A 19233-nucleotide genomic window follows, 5' to 3' on the forward strand; every position below is an offset into this window, starting at 1 on the left:
CAGTCTGAAGCTGGGCTTATGTTTTGATATCTTTGTATACAACGATTTATCAATACCGTCAGAATGCGATTCAATGTTCAAAATGACTTCATCGTTTGAGAAAATTCGTTTTTTATAGAGTATCATTTTCATATATCGAATCAGAAGGTAAGCTCTAAGGCTCAGGTCTGAGGAATGGAACGATATATGGGGGCTGCAATTTGGGTTTATTTTCATGAAATTTTGTCATTGGAGTCATCGACTTGTGACATGGCGTTGTAAACTCGAAATTTATCGTGTTATTTATTTAAAACCACTTTATAAAAATAATGCGGATTTGTCCATCCATTATCACTTGATGAATTGAAGCGGCAATTTTCGAATTTATTTATGAGAGACCAATCAATATATAAAACATGTTTTCTACACATATCTACAAAATTGTTGAGCTATTTACGAAAAATAATAATTATTTAAAAACAATACAAACAAGTTAGGCAGATGGACAGGCGAATAGATGGATAGACGGACATACAAGCTTGCAGATGTACGCAACGCGTAGATGGACATCAGATATAGCCACCTTTTGTTATATCGTGACTCTGAGTGCGTGTTGTATAAATACGCAGAAACTTGACATACCCTTGTACCGCACTTTCGTTAAAAAAAGAAAGATATTGTATATATCCAAAAAGCACGCCAAAAATTGGCTACAAAGTCCGTTAAAATGATCCAACCAAAAAAGAAAAACAATTTTGGTTCGCACTATACGTCCGTGGAAAGAGTGTCAAGTATTGCTTACTAATTAAAAAAAAGTTCTTTTTATTTCATTATTCCTTCCTTACATATTTTGCATAAGATTAATAAAGGCTTTAACGTTGCATATAATTTTTGGTTCTACTAAAGAATCCTTTTGCTTAAACGCCTTTTAATTTGACATTAATCGTGTCAAATTAGTTATATGCCTATCCTTTCCATAAAAAAAAAACTTCTTTTCTTCTTTAATTCCTGCTTAAAAGGAGAGCACGTGAGTGCGTTCATTCTTTATCATGTCCAAGAAAAACAAGTGTAAGTCTTTCCATTATTAAAAATAACCAAAAAAATTTGTATATAAATGAAAAAAGAAAAAAAAATTGACAGTAATCCTCATGCCAGCATTACGGTATTACGGTGTTGCTGTCTGTTTGGTAGTAACCATTAAGTATAAGATTTGCCGCCAAATGTTTTTAAAGAGCTGTAGTCACAATCAAAAAACCTTTTAGGTAGCGGCGTAGTTAATTGAAATGTTATTAGTTATTATATACATATAAACACAGTTCTCCAACATCATGTATTCTTTTATCAAAAGAAGAAAAAGTGTAAACTCACGATTTCTTTTACATATTAATGGCTCAGAGTTCTCTTTTTTTTTTTTTTTCTTTTTTTTTAAGTAATAACAATAATGATTTGGCAGCTGATTTAATGTGTAGTTAATTTTTTAATAAAAAAAATTATTTCTTTAATTAAAGTTTACAAGTGAACCATTCAAACGTTAACGTAGAAAATAAATATATTTCGCGGTTATCTCTGTTGCATTCAAAAATGTTGGTATGTAGAAGTGAACCAAGACATTCTTTCAAAATTTATTGACTAACGAAACACCTGAGAGATCTATAGTCGGGCACATTTGAAATGAAATAAATGGTTTGATAATCCATCGCTTGTACAGTTCGCCTGATCAAGGGGAACGTAAAGTTAAAAGAGCACAAAACGAATAACTGGTGCTGATCTCTTTATACCAGTATGGGACTAAGGAAGAGCAGCTCTAAATCATCTGACTAGAAGACTATAGCACATTTTATCTTTAAAACAGGGTGAACTGAGGTCTTGATATCTCAATTTTTTCTTGTTGTTGTCGTTCGTGCTTCTTTTTCTGCCTGAATCGTCATTATTGTGGTTAAATTAGTCGCTGGAAGAAATGTCACAGACTTTTGAAAAATTCTTTGCTGGCGAGCTTAGCAAAGAACTACTCTAGAGAGAAGATGCAAGCAGGTCTAGGCAAGTACGGTCGTTTCATTAGAGAGAACAGTTTATAGAGAGCAGTCGACGATACAAAATTGATTCTTATGTCATCTTGGCTGTCGACACACAAATACACATTCTTGGACGATATTAGAGAGCCCTGCGGCAAGCCCACTTGTTCCTCTCGGGGAATATGAAACTGATGGGGGAGTTAAATAAATTTGGCAAAAGTTGCGGCCGTAAACGTCTAGGCACAAATTTTGATAATTCTCAACTGCAATTCCACGAAATAATCAGCATTGAGTGGCTGTAGTTGTTGGGGCTATCGCAAACATCTTTAATTCACTTTAGATTTAAAATGTCTAGTCATAAATTCCAAAAATTCCCTTCTGCCATACTATGAAAGCATATGAAAGCAGGGTTTGACTGGGTGATTTTGGGTTTTGGACGAAAAAATCAACGTTAAAGTTCCCAATTTTCATCCATTTTAGATTTACAGCTTAGTTGAATATGCTTTAGTGCTTTTTTGTAGGGTCTATCAGTTTTTATTAACTTTAATGTTAAAGCTGAGGATTGTTAATCACGGATGCGGATCTTTCGCCGTAGTAAACGACGAAAGTGGTCTGAAAGGCTGTAGTTCTTAAAATGTCATTTTAAAACAGTATCTGTACTTAAGATTAACCTAAGACCTTTGGCTTTGTTGAATAATCCCATCTAAATGCGGTTGAGGGTACTAAGGGTAAAAAGAAGCTGTCTAGAATAAAGAGATAATGTGTGTGTGCAGTGCACGATAATGTACGAATACATAAATCTCTTACGTTACAGCGTATCCAATAAATATAGAAAATGCTGATGTTGGCAACCTTTTCGGTTTGTGAGCTAAAATTAATTAAATAATGTGCCTTGAAGACGCTTATTAGCTTGTTGTTCTTTGAATAAACATATATTTTTACTGAACAACCGACAAGGACTTATGACACTCCTAAAAAATAATTCATTTTCATATACTATACTAACCGTAATTATCAGATGATGATTTGTCAGGTTCTCATAATATATTGTTTTTGGAACTCAGTCGGTTTACATAAATTGAAAATGAAATTAGTTACCCAATTATATATGGACTATACCGAAAGGGGCGTCGAGATGCCGAAGTCTGATTCGCAGGTGGCTGATTGAAAAATAAAATAAGTTTTAAGCCACACCCGAAGCAGGTGCCTCAAACTTGTCTTCAGTTCACTGTTGTTATATTCACAAGCCGAGAACTGGAATCCCGCGGTCACGTTATCTTGTCTAGGTTGTATCGGTAGACTGAATGAAGGTGATTCCTAAACAGTTGCGACGTACGAACTGCTTTTACGTCGGAAGATTCATCCAAGACTTACTTGAATAGCTTAGTAAATCGAAATTTTCCGGATGAAGTCTTTATAAACATTTTTTTAAAATATTAGCAGTTGCAGGTGTTAAATATTTAGGGTTTAGCCATAATTTTTATCGCAACTCTTTTTCTTCTTCTGCGTCTTCGTATTTTTATTATTACTATTTCATTATTTAAGCCTAATGTCCACAACTCCAGTCTTTCCTTATTACTTTCATCTTTCTTTCGCCCTCTCCCCATTTTTTCCTTCTTTACAAATTATTTTTCTCAGTACCTGTCTCTTTTTCCGTTCTATACTTTAGAGAATTTCGTCTGCATTAATAACCACTTAAAACTGATTAAGTGCTTACAAAATGTTCAATAACATCAAAAGTCAAACAAGGCTTATTAAACTGTCAATCAGTTGGACCATAAACATATACATATTAATACAATCAATAAATATGCCTACACATGTACGTACTTGTATAATGAAATCTGTGTTTGTTAAGATTGACTATAAAACCAATTAGTCGTAGTCCAGAGGCCTTATTGAATACAGCATATATATATATATATATATACATATATATATATATTTGAGTAACAGAGAGCAATCAAAATAACGTTTATCTTGATCTAAATAATGTTAATGCATAATAATTTGCAACAACAAATAACTACAATAATATGCATTAAAGAAAACATTGATGAGAAGAGAGTTAAAAAAACAGGAAACCAAAAAGCTTGATTTTGAAGTCAATCAAACAGAGCTAGCCGCGCTGCAATTAAATTTTGATTTTCTTTCCATTTTTTTTTTTTTTTTTTTGATTTCTTTGGCGAAACCTTTAGAAGAATTATGTTAGGAGGAAAGCGATAATAACTTTGGAAAGAATAAAAATATTATCGATAGGAGCATGTATTTGCAAAATTTACTAATGACCTCGTGGTTAAACACCAACGTTAAGCTGTCAGAGATTTGTAAATAAGACGTGACGGTCATTACTACTTCAAAAAAAAAAACATTAAAAATGTACAAGGAAAACTCTTGTAAGCAAAATAAACCTCAAGATCAAAATTAAATAATTCAATTAAAATTCATATTGGTTTCATTTATTCCAAATTTTAATTCGACATTGGTTGGTTTTTTATATGGGAACGAATATTTTATTACATTTTTCTGGAAATTTTCCAGTCGCAACTACTTTGCATTCGTAAGTTTGTCATCATTTTGATAGCATAATATCTCATGAGATAACTATATTCTTAATCGGTATGAGAAGCGAAATCGTGATACCGAACAAAATTAATATATTCTTATACCACAAGTGGTGTAGAATATAAAAAGCGTAATCCGCCCGCATTCTCTGCCCAAAGAGAATAGAAAATAAAAAAAAAAAAAAGTATTACTTAGAGCCCAATCTGACATTTGATAAAAATATTGTCAAGGTCGCCACTTACTCCCTCTTCAATTTGTTCTACATATTAGTCATCTACCCTCGGTGATTAAATCCGGCCAGTACGCTGACAATGTGAAACTGTTTCCTTTCTTCTTAAATAATTTGCTTACATATTGCTCGTTAAATATTACGAAATTAAATCTACAAAAAATGCCGAGTATATAATCGATTCACATAAGTTGAAAAACGTGGATTCGTTCATCAATTTAGCGGTTCTATTCGACCAGGGATTACGTTTTAATTTGCACATTGAGCTCTCTTTAACTAAAGGAAAGTCGGCGCCAGGTTTTATTAAGACGTGGTCGAAAGAGCTTAGGGATTCTTACATTACAAAAAAGCTGTACATGTCCCCAGTTAGACCAATACTTGTATATGTTGTGTGGTGCTATGTAGATTCAACTAAATGCGTTCAACAGCGATTCTTGCTGTTTGGCCTTAGGAATTTGGGTTTGGATTCGCTTGTCTCTGCCTGCTTTTGAAATAGATTTTTTCTTGGTAATTTCTTCTTAATTAAGTTAATAGGTGGTACTATCGAATCGCGCACATTACTTGATGGAATAAGCTTTAATGTCCCGAATCGCTTCTTTAGGAACTTTATCTTTAGTAAGCTTAGCCAATATAAATATAATTATGAGCTGTTTAAGCCGTTCAGAGTTGATTATAAACATCTATCTTTGGTACTACGGGGTATTTAAAGCAACTTGCAATCTTCTCCTATCGGTTGCCAAACTTTTGCATGTTTTCAATGGATTTGGGGACCACTCGTGCCTCTGTGTTAGACGTGTACATCCTTTTTTACTTTCTTTCTCTCTTTCTTTCTTATTTATTTATACATGAATTATTATTATTATTATTTTTTTTGTTTATTTCTTCTTACATACTTTGTATTACTTTTTTAATAATAACGAGCATAAGATTCACTTCTAAGAGTCAATTTCATGTGTAAATAAATAAACAAATAAATAAGTAAATATGAATAACGAGAATTAATGAATTAAGAGAAGCGGGGTGGAGCACGAAACGGTGGGGCGGCTCCCTATATCGTTTTTACTCGTTTCTTTTAGTCGTTATAAATTTTTCTTATATTTTATTTAATTTTTTATTACGCGAAACTCGGTCTTGTCTTAAAAACATAGGGTGATGTTTTTACGTACTCGTCAGCCACACTTTTTGGTGTTTAATCTTTCATTTCAAATCAAAATAAGTTTACACCTACCTTCTTATTGGCTCCCCCACTTTTCTAAACGGAAAAAGTCTCAAGTTAAGTGACATCACTGCCAGCCAGCAAATACATGAACAGACAGTCAAAGCAATTAGTTTACGTTTTTTAAGCTAAGAAAACTTAAATTAACTTTTGCGTTTATATTCACTAAAATCTTTATCCGCCTCTTTTAAACTTTAGTCTGTAGTTAATCCTTGGATTATAATAAAGTTGTTGTTGTTTATCCTGGTAATCCTTTTAGTTTGCGCAAAGAAGTCTTCACAAAGACGAATTGTTATTGTTCTTATTCACTATCAGTTATCATGGATCTGTTGCAAAATATAAGGCTATAACCAGCTACTACTTCCTACTTGGGGGTTGCCCAGTATTCTCACCTGTTTTGAAAAAATCAAATCTATTACTGTAGCGAAACCAATGCTAAAGTTATAGTTTGATTGCGTTTTCTTTCCTTTTTGTTTGAGCAATGAAGGATATTTTTTTTCATAATTTCATTTCACATTTTCCTTTTCTATAATATTTTCATTTCATATCACGTGTTATATCCGCAATTGAAATTGTTATAGAAGCAAAAAAAGTCAAAGCAAATTTGTCGAATGTCTGTTTATGTATATGTGGTGTGGCTGTATATATATATATATATATATATATATATATATGTAAAACAGTACACTTGTGTGAAATAAAAATTACATAAATTGTATTTTTCCTTATCAACTTAAATCTTAGACATGAACCTGATGTGATTATGATTACGTGACATTTGAAAATTTATTTTTGTTTTTTTTTTTCCCTTCCACACGATGACTACGGAGCTCTGTGTCCTCGTTTCTCCTTTTTTGTTTTTGTACTTTACAGCCTTAATTTCCATTAAAAGCAGTTTGTAACTTGTTAGAGCTTACCATTGTTACTTTTTTTTAAATTTTTTTTGCTTGGTTTTTGAAAAGCAATAAACGCGATGGCTTTGCAAATTTGTTTGCCTAGTAGTTAAAGTGCAATACGTTCATAAATTTATTACATAATGGGAATATAATAACAACTTGATTAACCGCTAAACAACGAATTCTTTTAAAATCGTGTAACACTAAAACTAATAAAATAATAGATTCTTCGAAAAGCTAATCACCCAAGTTCTCAATTATTATTATTTTTTCCACATAATTTTTAACATTTATATAATTTTATTTTTCGAAATCCGTCAAATGGTATATAGTAAAACAGACTTTCATTTGGTTTGCTTTTTCATTTTTTAATAATTAAATCTATCTGAACTCAATTCATAGAGCTCGTGACGGCCTGATACTTTATGGTTGACTATATCTACCTTGGAAATGGGAATATTCTTGAAAAATATTAAAACGAGAAAAAAAAGGTTCATATAAATTTATAGTTCTTGGGCGACATATATTTGTAAAGTGGAGTGAAGGAATCTATTCTTTTAAAATATAATATGTCGTTTATGGTGTACGTTTGCCAGTTAAAATGTGCAGCCGCAGTTGGATATACAGGCACAGTTAAAACAATTTCGTTGCTTACGCTAATCAAAAATATTTCATGAATAATAAACAATTAATAAAGGGACTCACATTTATGCTTTTCCCAATAAATAGACGAGTTGGTCAGAATCGCGATGCAGTGTTCGCGTGCTCAAATCTCCATTGCAATAGAGTTTACTATAATGGGTACTCAGACGATAAAGCCGATTGGGCACGCACTCACTAGGCTACGGTCACCGCTTCCGTACCCTTTTCTGTTTCCTCCTTACACGTATCTAATAATGCTGCCGTGCCTGAATTGTACAGGAGTTCTACTACAACGTTCGGAGCTGCTGGAACGTAAAATGCTGTTCTGAGGAATTTGTAATCTTTGCCATTACATTTTTGTTGACTTTAATTCAAAACTATTTCAACTTTCGCTTGATAGCTGAATCGCGTACTTAAGGCCTGTTATATCAAATGTATACATCGGAAAGGGTTTCTATTTAATTATAATAGATTCTCTGTCATCATGTTTGCCGTAAGCTTAGTAGCTTTTAAAGTTAAGCCCGTCGGTTGAACCAAAGTTTGTTTGCACAAATATTGTTCTCGAGAAAACTATTAAAACGGAATTAATTTCGATTGCTTCTCAAATCTAAAGTGAACAAACGAAGAAACCTCGTTACTATCATCAATGTCTACTCACTAGTTTGTGCGATTTTGGATTTGGTCTTTTAACGGATTGTAGGAGCGGCTTCTAGCCAAACATTTCTTTTAGGCTATAAATTTTTAGCTTTAATGCCTGCACATCACGCCCATTTTTTCTAAAGCTTCAAATGATCTTCACAAATACATACATAGAGTGCTAGGCAAATATCTGCTAGTGCTGTATTTATTCCCATCATTATAAGATATTGGGATATATTCAATTTTCAATTGAGGGTTTGCAGCACCAGATACTATACAGCTTCAGATACTATAAATAATATATATATTTCTAATTGGCGTCAAAATTTCAGTTTGTCTGTCCAGCTATCCGTCCCACCCTTTCCGGATTGCAAAAATAAACACACCGGCTTTAAATTTATGAAAACTCTAGAAGCTCTTACGCGTGAGTTGGTATTACAACTTTGACAAATTGATCGGAGAACATGCCTGTAGTACAACAAAATAATAAAAGCTTCCGGATGTTCCTTTATACTTGACTAGTATAAAAATCGTTATAAGCAATAATTTCACATTCCTTCTCTATGATTTTTAACTATTATAAGAAAAGCGTTAATTTAGGTTAACTGAACCCAAGTCTTACCTGAGTTATTAATATGTCTTAAGATATTAACGTTTGCTATTTAACGAAATTGAGCCAGAATTTTTCGGCTTGAGCATCTGAGTGGTGGCTAATTAAAGAAAAACATTAATTGCAATATGCATCCAAGCGTTGCTTTTAAAATCTAAATAAGGAGGTTTTCTGCAGATCTTCTGCATATAAAAGAGAAGCACCAAAATTATATTACTTACTACAAAGTACCTAAATTACAAGCGTTTTATTTATTGATGCAAGTTACCTCACTAATAGATAGATAGACGCTTAAGAATCTGGAGAATTTCAATTCGACAATTCGTACAGGCTTTACTATATAATTCCTAGATATAGTTTTTTAACTTTTAGTGAAACATATGTGGACTCATCGGACTGATATCTAAAGCCAGTCTTTGATCGAGACATATACGCGAAATTTTTTCGCCAGTTTTAATGCTGGTAGTTCTTTCAACAAAATGGCCAAGAGCTGGAGCAACGGATAAATTGTTTCAGAAATTTGTAAGCAAGAAGAAAGCAATAAAAGGAAAGTCATCGCTGACAGTATAAGTTTTATAATATATGCCTTCCATGTAAAAACCTAGGAAATTGATCGAGAGACCTTCGAAAATGAATAAAGTTTAGCTAAATGCGAACGCCCACTAAAATCTTAAAAAAGATAAACAGAATATACGATACTAATTATATCGAATAAGGGTGATTTATTCATACCTGGTTAAAAATAAATAAATGAATAGTCAGATAAACGGCCTACGTCAATTGTAAAACTCAAACATGCCGAAGTGTACCGCGAAAATGCTATGAATGAACGAAGGACAAAGGAGTGATTTGCTCAAATCCGTTCCGGAAATTTTGATTCCAAAGATGCATCTCACTTTGGTCGGCCAGCCACTGAAAAAGTCGGCGAAATTTTGCAATCGATGGAGCAAGTCCGAGATGAAAGCTGCCAGGAAAGAGCGAAGGCCCTAAACATCAATCAAGTGAGAGTTTGGAATCATTTGAAAAGAGCAGAGTACAGAAAGAGGCTCAAAAGAAGATCAAAAAACCGCGGACATATTTTACATCACTCGTAATATTGTACGCAACTACATCTAATTCTCTTTTTGCACGATAGATACGTTCCCAAAAAATCAGTGTGAAAAAAAATTCATGTTAAAAAAGATATTGGCTAAATGGAACAATGGAGAATTTTTTTCTTTTTAAATCGTGTTAACTCAAATTTCGTGTAAAAAGAATTCGAATAAAAAGAGAATTAGATGAACACTTTTTCAAGAGATTAAATGATAATATTTTCCTCACATAAAGGAAATATATAAACACAGGCATGAATATATCACTTACCATCATTATCTGGGTGACGATTTTTTAACCCCAATATAGCATCAATGGTATGACGTGGTGTTAAAGTTTGACCGGTAGTTGAATATTTTCTGGCGGTATCCTTAAGGTTTAATTCTGAATCTAAATTAAAGAATAAACGTCTAAAAATTAATTTATTTCAAAAAAGTTTAATTTACTCTAAAGCGTTCGAAGCGCTTCTTGCCAACTAAAAAAAATTATAAGGTCCTTAAGTGCGCATCGATTTGCCAACCAAGATATCTTCTGCATTAAAATTTGCAATCAAATTGCTGACTGTACTAAAGATTAAATCTAAATTTAGTATTTAATGCTATAAGTGCTATAAGGTGCAATATTTTAGGTATTGTTTGCTTTCCCAGTCGCTTTTGGCAGCTGAAATTTCGTCATCACTTGGGAAAAAAGGAGAATGAACTTATACACTCTATGAAATTGATACACAATCTTATACTAGATCTTAAGAGAATCCACCACCTTTAGCTAATATACATAAAAAAATCGCAAATCACACAAGACAGTCGCAAAATGCCATGGTAACCATACCCCAAGAAAAACCATAACTTAATATATATAGAAAAATTGCAAGGCAGTAAAGTAGGTATCAGTTAACCCTTTAAAATCAATTCCGCCCTGAAGTTTTGACTGATCTCAAATATGCATATTAAGCTAACGTCTATCTTATATATTATGAGGACGTTGTTATGGACCGGGTTATGCCCGTTTCAGTGCCTTTTTAGACTTACTTCAAAACAGAAATTGAGTTGATTGTCCAAAATTTTGTATTATAATGTACTTTATGGATAATAAGTTACTGCAAAGAGTAACGATAAGTGTTTTTCTACTTTTTTTTTACTATAAAGAATAATTTCGCCTTTTTATTTTTCTTTGTATTTAGTTTAATTTTGTTTGGTTTTTATAATCATTTGGTTGTTTTTTCTTTTAGCAAATTCAAAGTTGTGAGCCACGCACACTGGTCTAATTTTTTAAGCCAGTAATATTTTCTCACTATAAAGTTTTTGGAATGTCTGAGAGATAAACAATGATTTGTGTGGCTTCTTTCCCAGGCCAGTATACATCATTAGGATCGTTCTGTAGAGAGAAAATGGAACAAAATCCGGGCATTATGTGCGAATGTATCAAAACTTCCCAGAGTAGTTTTTCATCTTCCTTTCAAATGAATGACATAATTAAAAAGCCTTTAACTGTCCTCCCTGTCCTCTCGGACCTTGACAAGCTTATTGAAAATTTAAAAAATTTAAATTATAGTTAAGGAAGCATAAAGTAAAAGATGCGTTTACTCTGACCATTAAAATCAACATAATTTAAAAGCGATAACAATAACAACCACTAACAAGTTAACTATGGGCGTAATTAAGGCTGCGCATATTTTAAATGAACCGAGAAACACTACGCAAGTGAATGGTTTATGGTATATTATATTGAAAAAAAAAGGAAAAAATTGGATTCTTTGGCTTCAAAAATTGACAGAAATATGTAAACTGCATTAAAGAGCATGTTTGAACGTGCGTATACATATATATAAATATTTATGTATATATGTGCTCGTTACTGCATGTCGATATTTAAGGATAATAACAATTTTCGTGGAAATGTATTTTAATTACTTTCTGTAAATATTTTTAATATTTTTGTAAAGATCACGTTATGTCCCTAAAACTATGCACTATAATTAGTTTTAATTTAGCATAACATGTTTATTTTTTTGTTATTTTAGCATAGAAACCATTCATTAACAGTTTTCACAATGTTGTAAAAAGCAAATGCTGTCACCGGTTTGTTTAAATGTATGCGTGCAAAAGGTTTAAAAAATGTCGCTTATTATGCTATTGTTGCTGTTGACTTAAATGCGTGTTTACTGGCAATTACACTTAATTAAATCAGGGTTTGATCTCTACGGGTCTATTCTATCCCGCTTCATACTTAAGTCAAGACCTGTACCTCGTCATATCTTTTTCTGTAATAAGTTGACCAAGTTTTTCTCCGCGTATTAACCTATTTTTTATGGTTTTTGAATTACCCTTGTGTATTAACGGACAATAGTGTGGTTTTCCTTGGGTTTGTGTGTGTGCTTATGTGTGTGCACGTAATAATAATTATGAATGTAAATAAATGCGACTAATTGCTGTTGTGTGATTAGAAAGAATACTGACGCTTGTCGTTCTTCTCTCCGTATGCAAACAAATTAAAGTCTATCATTATTTTAATGGTTATTTATCAGATCGTTAAAGTATGTTTGTTGTTGGTATTTGTTTTTGTTTTTTTCATAAAACAGTGTTTCCATAATTGTTTGTTTACATTTTCCTTTCAATTTTACACTGACTGCATTGTATTTAATACAAAAAAGCCAAAAGATAAAATTTTAATGAAATTAAAAAATGTTTTTTGAAAATTATGAAGTAATGGTACGATACGATAGATGCTTTACCGCATGCAATTGCACTGTTAACGGGGCAGGTTATTATGCATTGTAGACATTTTGCAGTTGCCCTTACTTAATGTATTCCTACTCAGTGTGAAACAGACAGAGAGAGAGAGAGAGAGAGAGACAATAAAATTAAACAAAAAAATTGAAATTGAAAATATTCGAAAATTTTTCTAAGAAATCTTTTTTTTAAAGCCAGCATTCATTTTTTCTAACAGTTTTGAAAATGGTAGAATAATTCTTTGAAAGTGATGTGAGATAGAGTCTTGATTTGTCTATCCGTTTATTACATGAAGGAATATACCGCATTCTATATATTTTTGAACTGCTGCGTCAAATTAACCAAGTCTTCTATTTGTTTATTGCTGGAACGCTCATGATCACCAAAATTGGGCTAGAGAGATGAAATTTCTCATAATACAACCGTCCCAATTGACAGCAAAGAGATCCAACGGACTAACCGCATATATTTGTCTAATGCTCGTTTGATATATATATATATATATATATGTATATATATACGAAGTTCTTTTAAGCCAGCGGTGAAAAAACGGCTCTAGTCAGCGTACACCCCAAATTCACAATGGCGAAAGAAAAGTTATAGACTTTGGGAAATTTTGCCTGGAGTCAACCAATTTGCATCGTTCATATAATTTAATTTATAAAAATAATTTGAATTGATGTGATGGCTATCGAATATTCATGTTAAAGCGAATTGAATATTATTATCTGTCAACAACAATGACTTAAATTGTTTCTAAATTGTTTCTTTTTTGCATTGAGCTGAATTTATGCAAAAATTGTCGTTCTTCGCTTAAATGTCAATTAAGCCGGTTTAAACTCAAGCAGTAGATGGAATACTAAAAATTTGAACAGGCGTCCATATCTTTAATAAACAAATGCGCGAAAATAATTTGAGGTTGACTGAAGACAGGTAGAAGCACTGTCATGGTAAATAAAAGGTAGAAGGCAAGCAGACGCAATAGACTATGCGGTTGGGTTGGCTAAGATCATTCTGTTGATTAAAAAAAAAAGGAAAGAAAGAATTTTTCATTTAGAAGTCTTTTTCAAATATCTTCAATTTGGATATGTAGCTACACTGATAAGTGGTCTCTGTTTGCCATTATTCATTGACTCCACAGACGGAATGTTGTCACTTGTTACAATCGTACAATAATTATTTATTCGGTCTTATGTTGACATTGCGTTTTTTTCTTTGGACTAATTTTTTTGATTTTCGATTTCAATTTTGCAAGGCCGAGGTAAATAAACATCCGAGAAAAATTTTTGAGATCCTAATCGTCTTCAAAACGGACGGGCAGATGGCAATCGGCCAGCAGAGTATGACTAAGTCATTTGCACTTACTTCGAGCTTAAAATGTTTATTGCATATTTTTATACATTATATAAAAATTCAGGGGGCATGTTAAATCTTTTTAAAAAATCCTGAAATAATAAATTCCAAGTTATTCTCATATAATTTTTCGTTGGCAATAATTTTTATTTGTTGTTTCTTCAACTTTTTTTACGATTGGGAAATACGACCGACATTTCTATCGATAATTTTTAGCTTGCTTGCTAATGTTCGGTTAGGAGACCTGTTGTTAATATATTTTCCTCTGTTTTAATTATTTTATAAGTGTTTATTGCTCAGTATTCATTTCCCTCTAGTAAGCAATTGTAGATTACATTATTTACGGTTCGAAATCATAAAAACTAGTTTTACGATATGCTGAGTTGCCTAATTTATACATCTTCCAAAGAAACTCAGGTATATTAGGTCTTAAATGAGATTTAATTTCCTTTTCCATTGTCTAATGTATCATGTGTTTTTTAAGATTTCTTATAGGGCATTGTTAACTCAGAAAATACTCTTAACTAACTTGTACTGCAATCTAAGTCACTAAGATTTGTTGCTAAGTTTGTTTGCTAAGTTTTGTTGGAAAGTTTTTTTGCCTAAGCTTGTTGCCCAGCTTTTACCATTGATTTGATTTAACCCTTTAAAAAGTCTTCTTAAATTCATCTAGAGAGAAGAAATCGGCATATTTTTATAACATGTTTAAATACGAAGATACACCGCATATACCAGAATCCGCCAAGTAACAATGAATTGATAAATAGTGAAACATTATTATAATGAAACGTTGAATAAGTAAAGATGTACACTTTTCTCGCATCTAAAAGACTTCAGAATTGTTTAGTCTACTAATTGATGTTTATGTGGTTTTTGTTTTATAAATGCACACAGAATAAGAAATTCATAGAAATCCAGAAGCCAGTGCTTTTTAATTATCATTTTTGCATTAAGACCTACATTATTGAAAAGAAATGAAGTCTATGCAAACGAATAGAGCTGTTTCTTCTTTATATGCTTTGGGCCATTGATTCTTTAATTACATCTTCGAAACTTACCTCAATATTTGTCTGGTTAATTGGACAAAAATGTCGTAGGCTTTCCTAAATAACTATTAGGTATTTACTCTGTTCAGTTAAATCCTTTCTATTCAATGACAGCTGATCGACTTTATAAGTTCTGTGCTTACGATAATCTTAACTGTTTGTTTACATCAAAGAAGAGCTTTGGTTAATATTTACTTCAGTTTACGAATACTTTAGGTTTCAGATTGAGCTTAATATGTTTTGAAAACAAGATATTAAAAATGCTAAGAGCCCTTCTGTGGGAATGCGATTAGACTTGACGTATTCTTATTCAAAGTCAGTGAGGCATTCTTGTACCAGCAAATGTAATCAATCATAAAATAGTTTTAGAGAAAGAACCTCAAGCGCAGGGCGTCCTTTTCAATCGGCGTCGTTTATGTCTCTTTTCAGAGGTGAGAAGCCTTTTGAAAGTTGTGCGTTTATTAGTAACCCGATCATATAATTGACATTTCCATTTTCTTCGCTGAACTTAAATAACTTTCTGTATCCATATGGCAGATGAAACGGCCTTCTGGTAATTTATTCCAAATGGTTTCGTAAACTCAGTCACTATTTCTGCATGAGACCATATGTCAAGGCTTTCTGATTTGCAAACGGATTTTTTCAACGATCTTTAAATAGGATTTATATAAAAAGATGAACTATTACGGCTTAAAAGTATAACACTTTGCCATCGCATATTTCGTGGGGTAAAAAGATCTCCTCCGAAAAGCTCTAAGAGAGTTCTTCTTAAATTGTTTACAAAAAAAAAAAGAAATTACCGCCGGTTGTTTTTACCTTCACATAAAACTGCATTTTTGCTGCCATTAAGTCCGTATTGCATATCAAATTGCTCAAGATTTTTAAATTTCTCCACAATCAATTGCAAATTTTTAGCATCGCGTACGTTCTCCAAGAGATTACGAAAATGTTCCAATTGTTTTGGGGGAATTTTTGCATTGCCGCCGCTACTTGTTACCAACTTTTCAAAGATATGTTGAAAGGTTTGTTTTTGCACTTCAGACATGCCACCAGCAACTAAGCTAACGGAGTTAGGGGGTGTATTAGGCGGTGATTGTAGCAAAGCACTCGTCGTCGCAGATGCGGCAGTTGTAGGCGGCGGCGGTGGTGTAGTTTTAATATTCATTTCTTTTACAAGAACAAAAATAAAAGTTGTTCTTTTTAAATATTTAAGAAAAAAGAAATAAAAAATTTTTTTTCCGAATTTTTTTGTTTTCTAAATCAAATTCCTTTAATTAACACTTGTATCTCTTTTTTTTTTTCTTAAATCCTGCATGTATTAATTTTTATAAATATTCAATATTCCCATTAATAAATCGTAAAATTTTGTTTTTGTATTTTTACTTTTTTTTCTTGCAAAAATATTCACTTGCCAATCAACTTGCCACGTTAATGGTAAACCGCTTTCTAATTTTTATAAATTGTTTGTTAAGCTTATTTGAGCTGATTAAACTCCTTCAGTAGACGTTAAACCGTAACGCGTTTTAGTTTCGTTGAATACGTGAAACGAACTCGCAACGTACTGTTTGGCAGTGGAGGCAGCAGTAAATATGAAAGTCCATCAATTCCATGTAGTCACACACACATACATACAAAGATCTAACGAATTATTAAAAAAGAAATAAAAGCCAATCTTTCCATGGTTGCCGTTAGGCTGTGTGCATGTGTGTGTATGCGTTTCGCTACCATTCATCATAGCAGCAAATATATACAAAAAGAGGGGAAATTCAAATTGGAAACCGGTTTCCTTTAATTTTCTAACTGTGGTGGTAATGATTTATAAGGTGTGTTGGTATTGCCTCTTTGCTTTTGCTATCGCATATATCAACTGGGCGGGATTTATATATCGTATACAGCTCTGTTTTTGAAAAAACCGATTTAAGGATTTTATTATACAAAATATCCTTTTGTTGTGCTGAGCACAAACTTATTCCACATTGTGCAGTAAGCGTGTACGTGCGCACGTACGTACGTATAAAAATAAGTTATACTTTGTAAAATAGGGTGATTTTGGCCTTAGCCAGAGAGAATTAGAACACGCACGCGTATTATTTACACATTTTCTTACAATTATGACGACAAATATGTGAAATTGTTTTAAGAGTTTCTCTATTGCTTGCAGGATGTTTTCATTGTTTAGTTGCAGTTTTTAACAAAGCGATGTGTTAGGTATTAGTTCTACTTAATTTGAAGATTTCATTTTATTGTTGTTGTTTTCGTCTTGATGTTCCTGCTTGTTAAACTATATCACACTGCGCCATTGATATAAGAACAGAATAGAAGATTTTTGAATCGTTAACAAAGAATTAAGGTATCAGATAAAAATTTAATTGAAACTAAATTACGTTTGCAATAAATTGATTTAAATTTCAATATCTGACGACGAAATTGGAAGACGCAGGATGATTGGCTATTCTCAGCATATCTAAGGCTTCGCATAAATAATTCGTACGTCTTCGATAAAATGAATGAATGATTTTGTTAACTTAAAATACTGTACAATTTTTGTGCAGAGTTACCCGATGATAGATTTAAAGAAAGAAAGCGTATTCTTAAAAAAATTGTTGAGGAATTTTAGCAAATTATTCGAAATGAGAAGTCTTGGGATATTTCAAAAAATATTGACCAGCCTTCAAAACATGACACATTTTAAAAAAAACCAACTGACTTAGAGAGATCAAGAGAACTTTTTTATAACACTCAACACAAAGGGGTATAACCGTTTTGGCTTAAAGTTTGCAACATTCAGAAGGAAGCTTCAAAGTCCCTATAAAGTGTACATAGCCTGGATCAGCATCAAATTCTGAATTGAATAAGGTATGTCTGTTTGTCTATGTGGTGTGTGTTGTTGACTCATATCGACTTCGAATTTGGTTGGAATGTTGGATTCAAACTTGATTTCAAATTTAGTTTTTGCATGCGGGTTGGTATTGTAAATGGAGCAAATTCGCCGCAACACTCGCCCGCCGTAAAGCGTGAAGTGAATGCAACTTCGTTTCTCTAAGCAAAATTTGTGTGCTTGTGCTTATCACTCAGAAATTATGAAAGATAAATGACTCAAATTTTCTACAAGTTCTTTACAGAGGACTTTACTATTTTATGTGCAACAATGTGCAACAAAATCGGTCATGACCAAACAAAGCTATAAGTTTTGAAATTTTCTTTTTTTTCAACTCGATTAATTTTTTCTTAATAATAGTATCCATATGCGCATCACATAAAAGAACTTGAAGAGTAGAATGCGACAAGCTAAATGTGTTAATTCTAAATTAATTATCACGAAGTGTTTGGATAATTTAGAATATATTTAACCGATTGGGTATTTTGATTTGCATATTTATGTGCATAAGGAATTATGACTAAAAATAACGACTTCGATTCGTTTATTGTTGCAATATATTCTTTTCTTTGTACAAGTTTTGTTACACACTAATCAAACTATCAGTTATCTATTTAAAGAATAAAATACAAATTTAATACCTTAAATTAAATGGTGCATATGAAGGTGAACTTTCATTTTTGCGATGAAAAAATCTACACAGCATACACTGTTCGTCCCATTGTAGATAAAGAATAAATTAAAATAAGTTATATAAAAAAATTTGGTTATATAAAGTTTTATTTTGGTGAACTAAAGATTTTAGTGGTGGTGGATTCCAGCCTAATTTAACTTTCTTACTTGTTTGATAATTTTAAAAGTTTTTTCGATACCAACTTCAGCGATCTTGTAATTTGTATACATTCTTGATCACAATCAAATTTCGAATCGGTCTAGGCGTATATGTCCGTCTTTCTGTACCCCTGTATAAACACACCTCCGAGCGCAATAACTAATATACGGACTTTAAATTTGTCAAAAATATTGTAAGCTCTTGTACGAAAGATAGTGTTGAAAATGAACTGAAATCGATCACGCGCTGGGTATTATGTGAATTGAACTTTCAGAATCAAGATACTTCGACTTTTCCCCATCACTCATAATGTGCGCTAGATAAAACAACAGACAAGACTTCGCCTTCATTCTGTGGGAAAATAGGAAAAATCGGTAACGCCTACATAATATTATAGCGCATTGAATTTAATTTTTTTTTTTATTCCTTTTACGGTAGAGGGAAATTAGGGTTCGGCGATAGCAACATATAATTCTCGTATGCGCTTTTTATTTGTTGCGAGGGTATTCTGACTG

General features: G+C 32.4%; 1 protein-coding gene across 1 annotated transcript in view; it reads right to left on the reverse strand.

Annotated features, from left to right (window-relative positions):
• Positions 1-16366, reverse strand: part of LOC119636265 (retinal homeobox protein Rx) — a 59427-nt gene extending 43061 nt beyond the window's left edge. The window contains exons 1-2 of the mRNA XM_038031565.1: positions 15825-16366; positions 10151-10270 (exon numbers count right to left, since the gene is read on the reverse strand). Of these exons, the coding sequence (XP_037887493.1) occupies positions 10151-10270; positions 15825-16173 (469 nt within the window). The 5' untranslated portion in view covers positions 16174-16366. The remainder of the gene's footprint in view (positions 1-10150; positions 10271-15824) is intronic.
• Between the last annotated feature and the right edge of the window lie 2867 nt (positions 16367-19233).

Source organism: Glossina fuscipes, unplaced genomic scaffold (genome assembly GCF_014805625.2).
Source record: "Glossina fuscipes isolate IAEA_lab_2018 unplaced genomic scaffold, Yale_Gfus_2 28, whole genome shotgun sequence".
NCBI classification, from domain to species: Eukaryota; Metazoa; Arthropoda; class Insecta; order Diptera; family Glossinidae; genus Glossina; species Glossina fuscipes.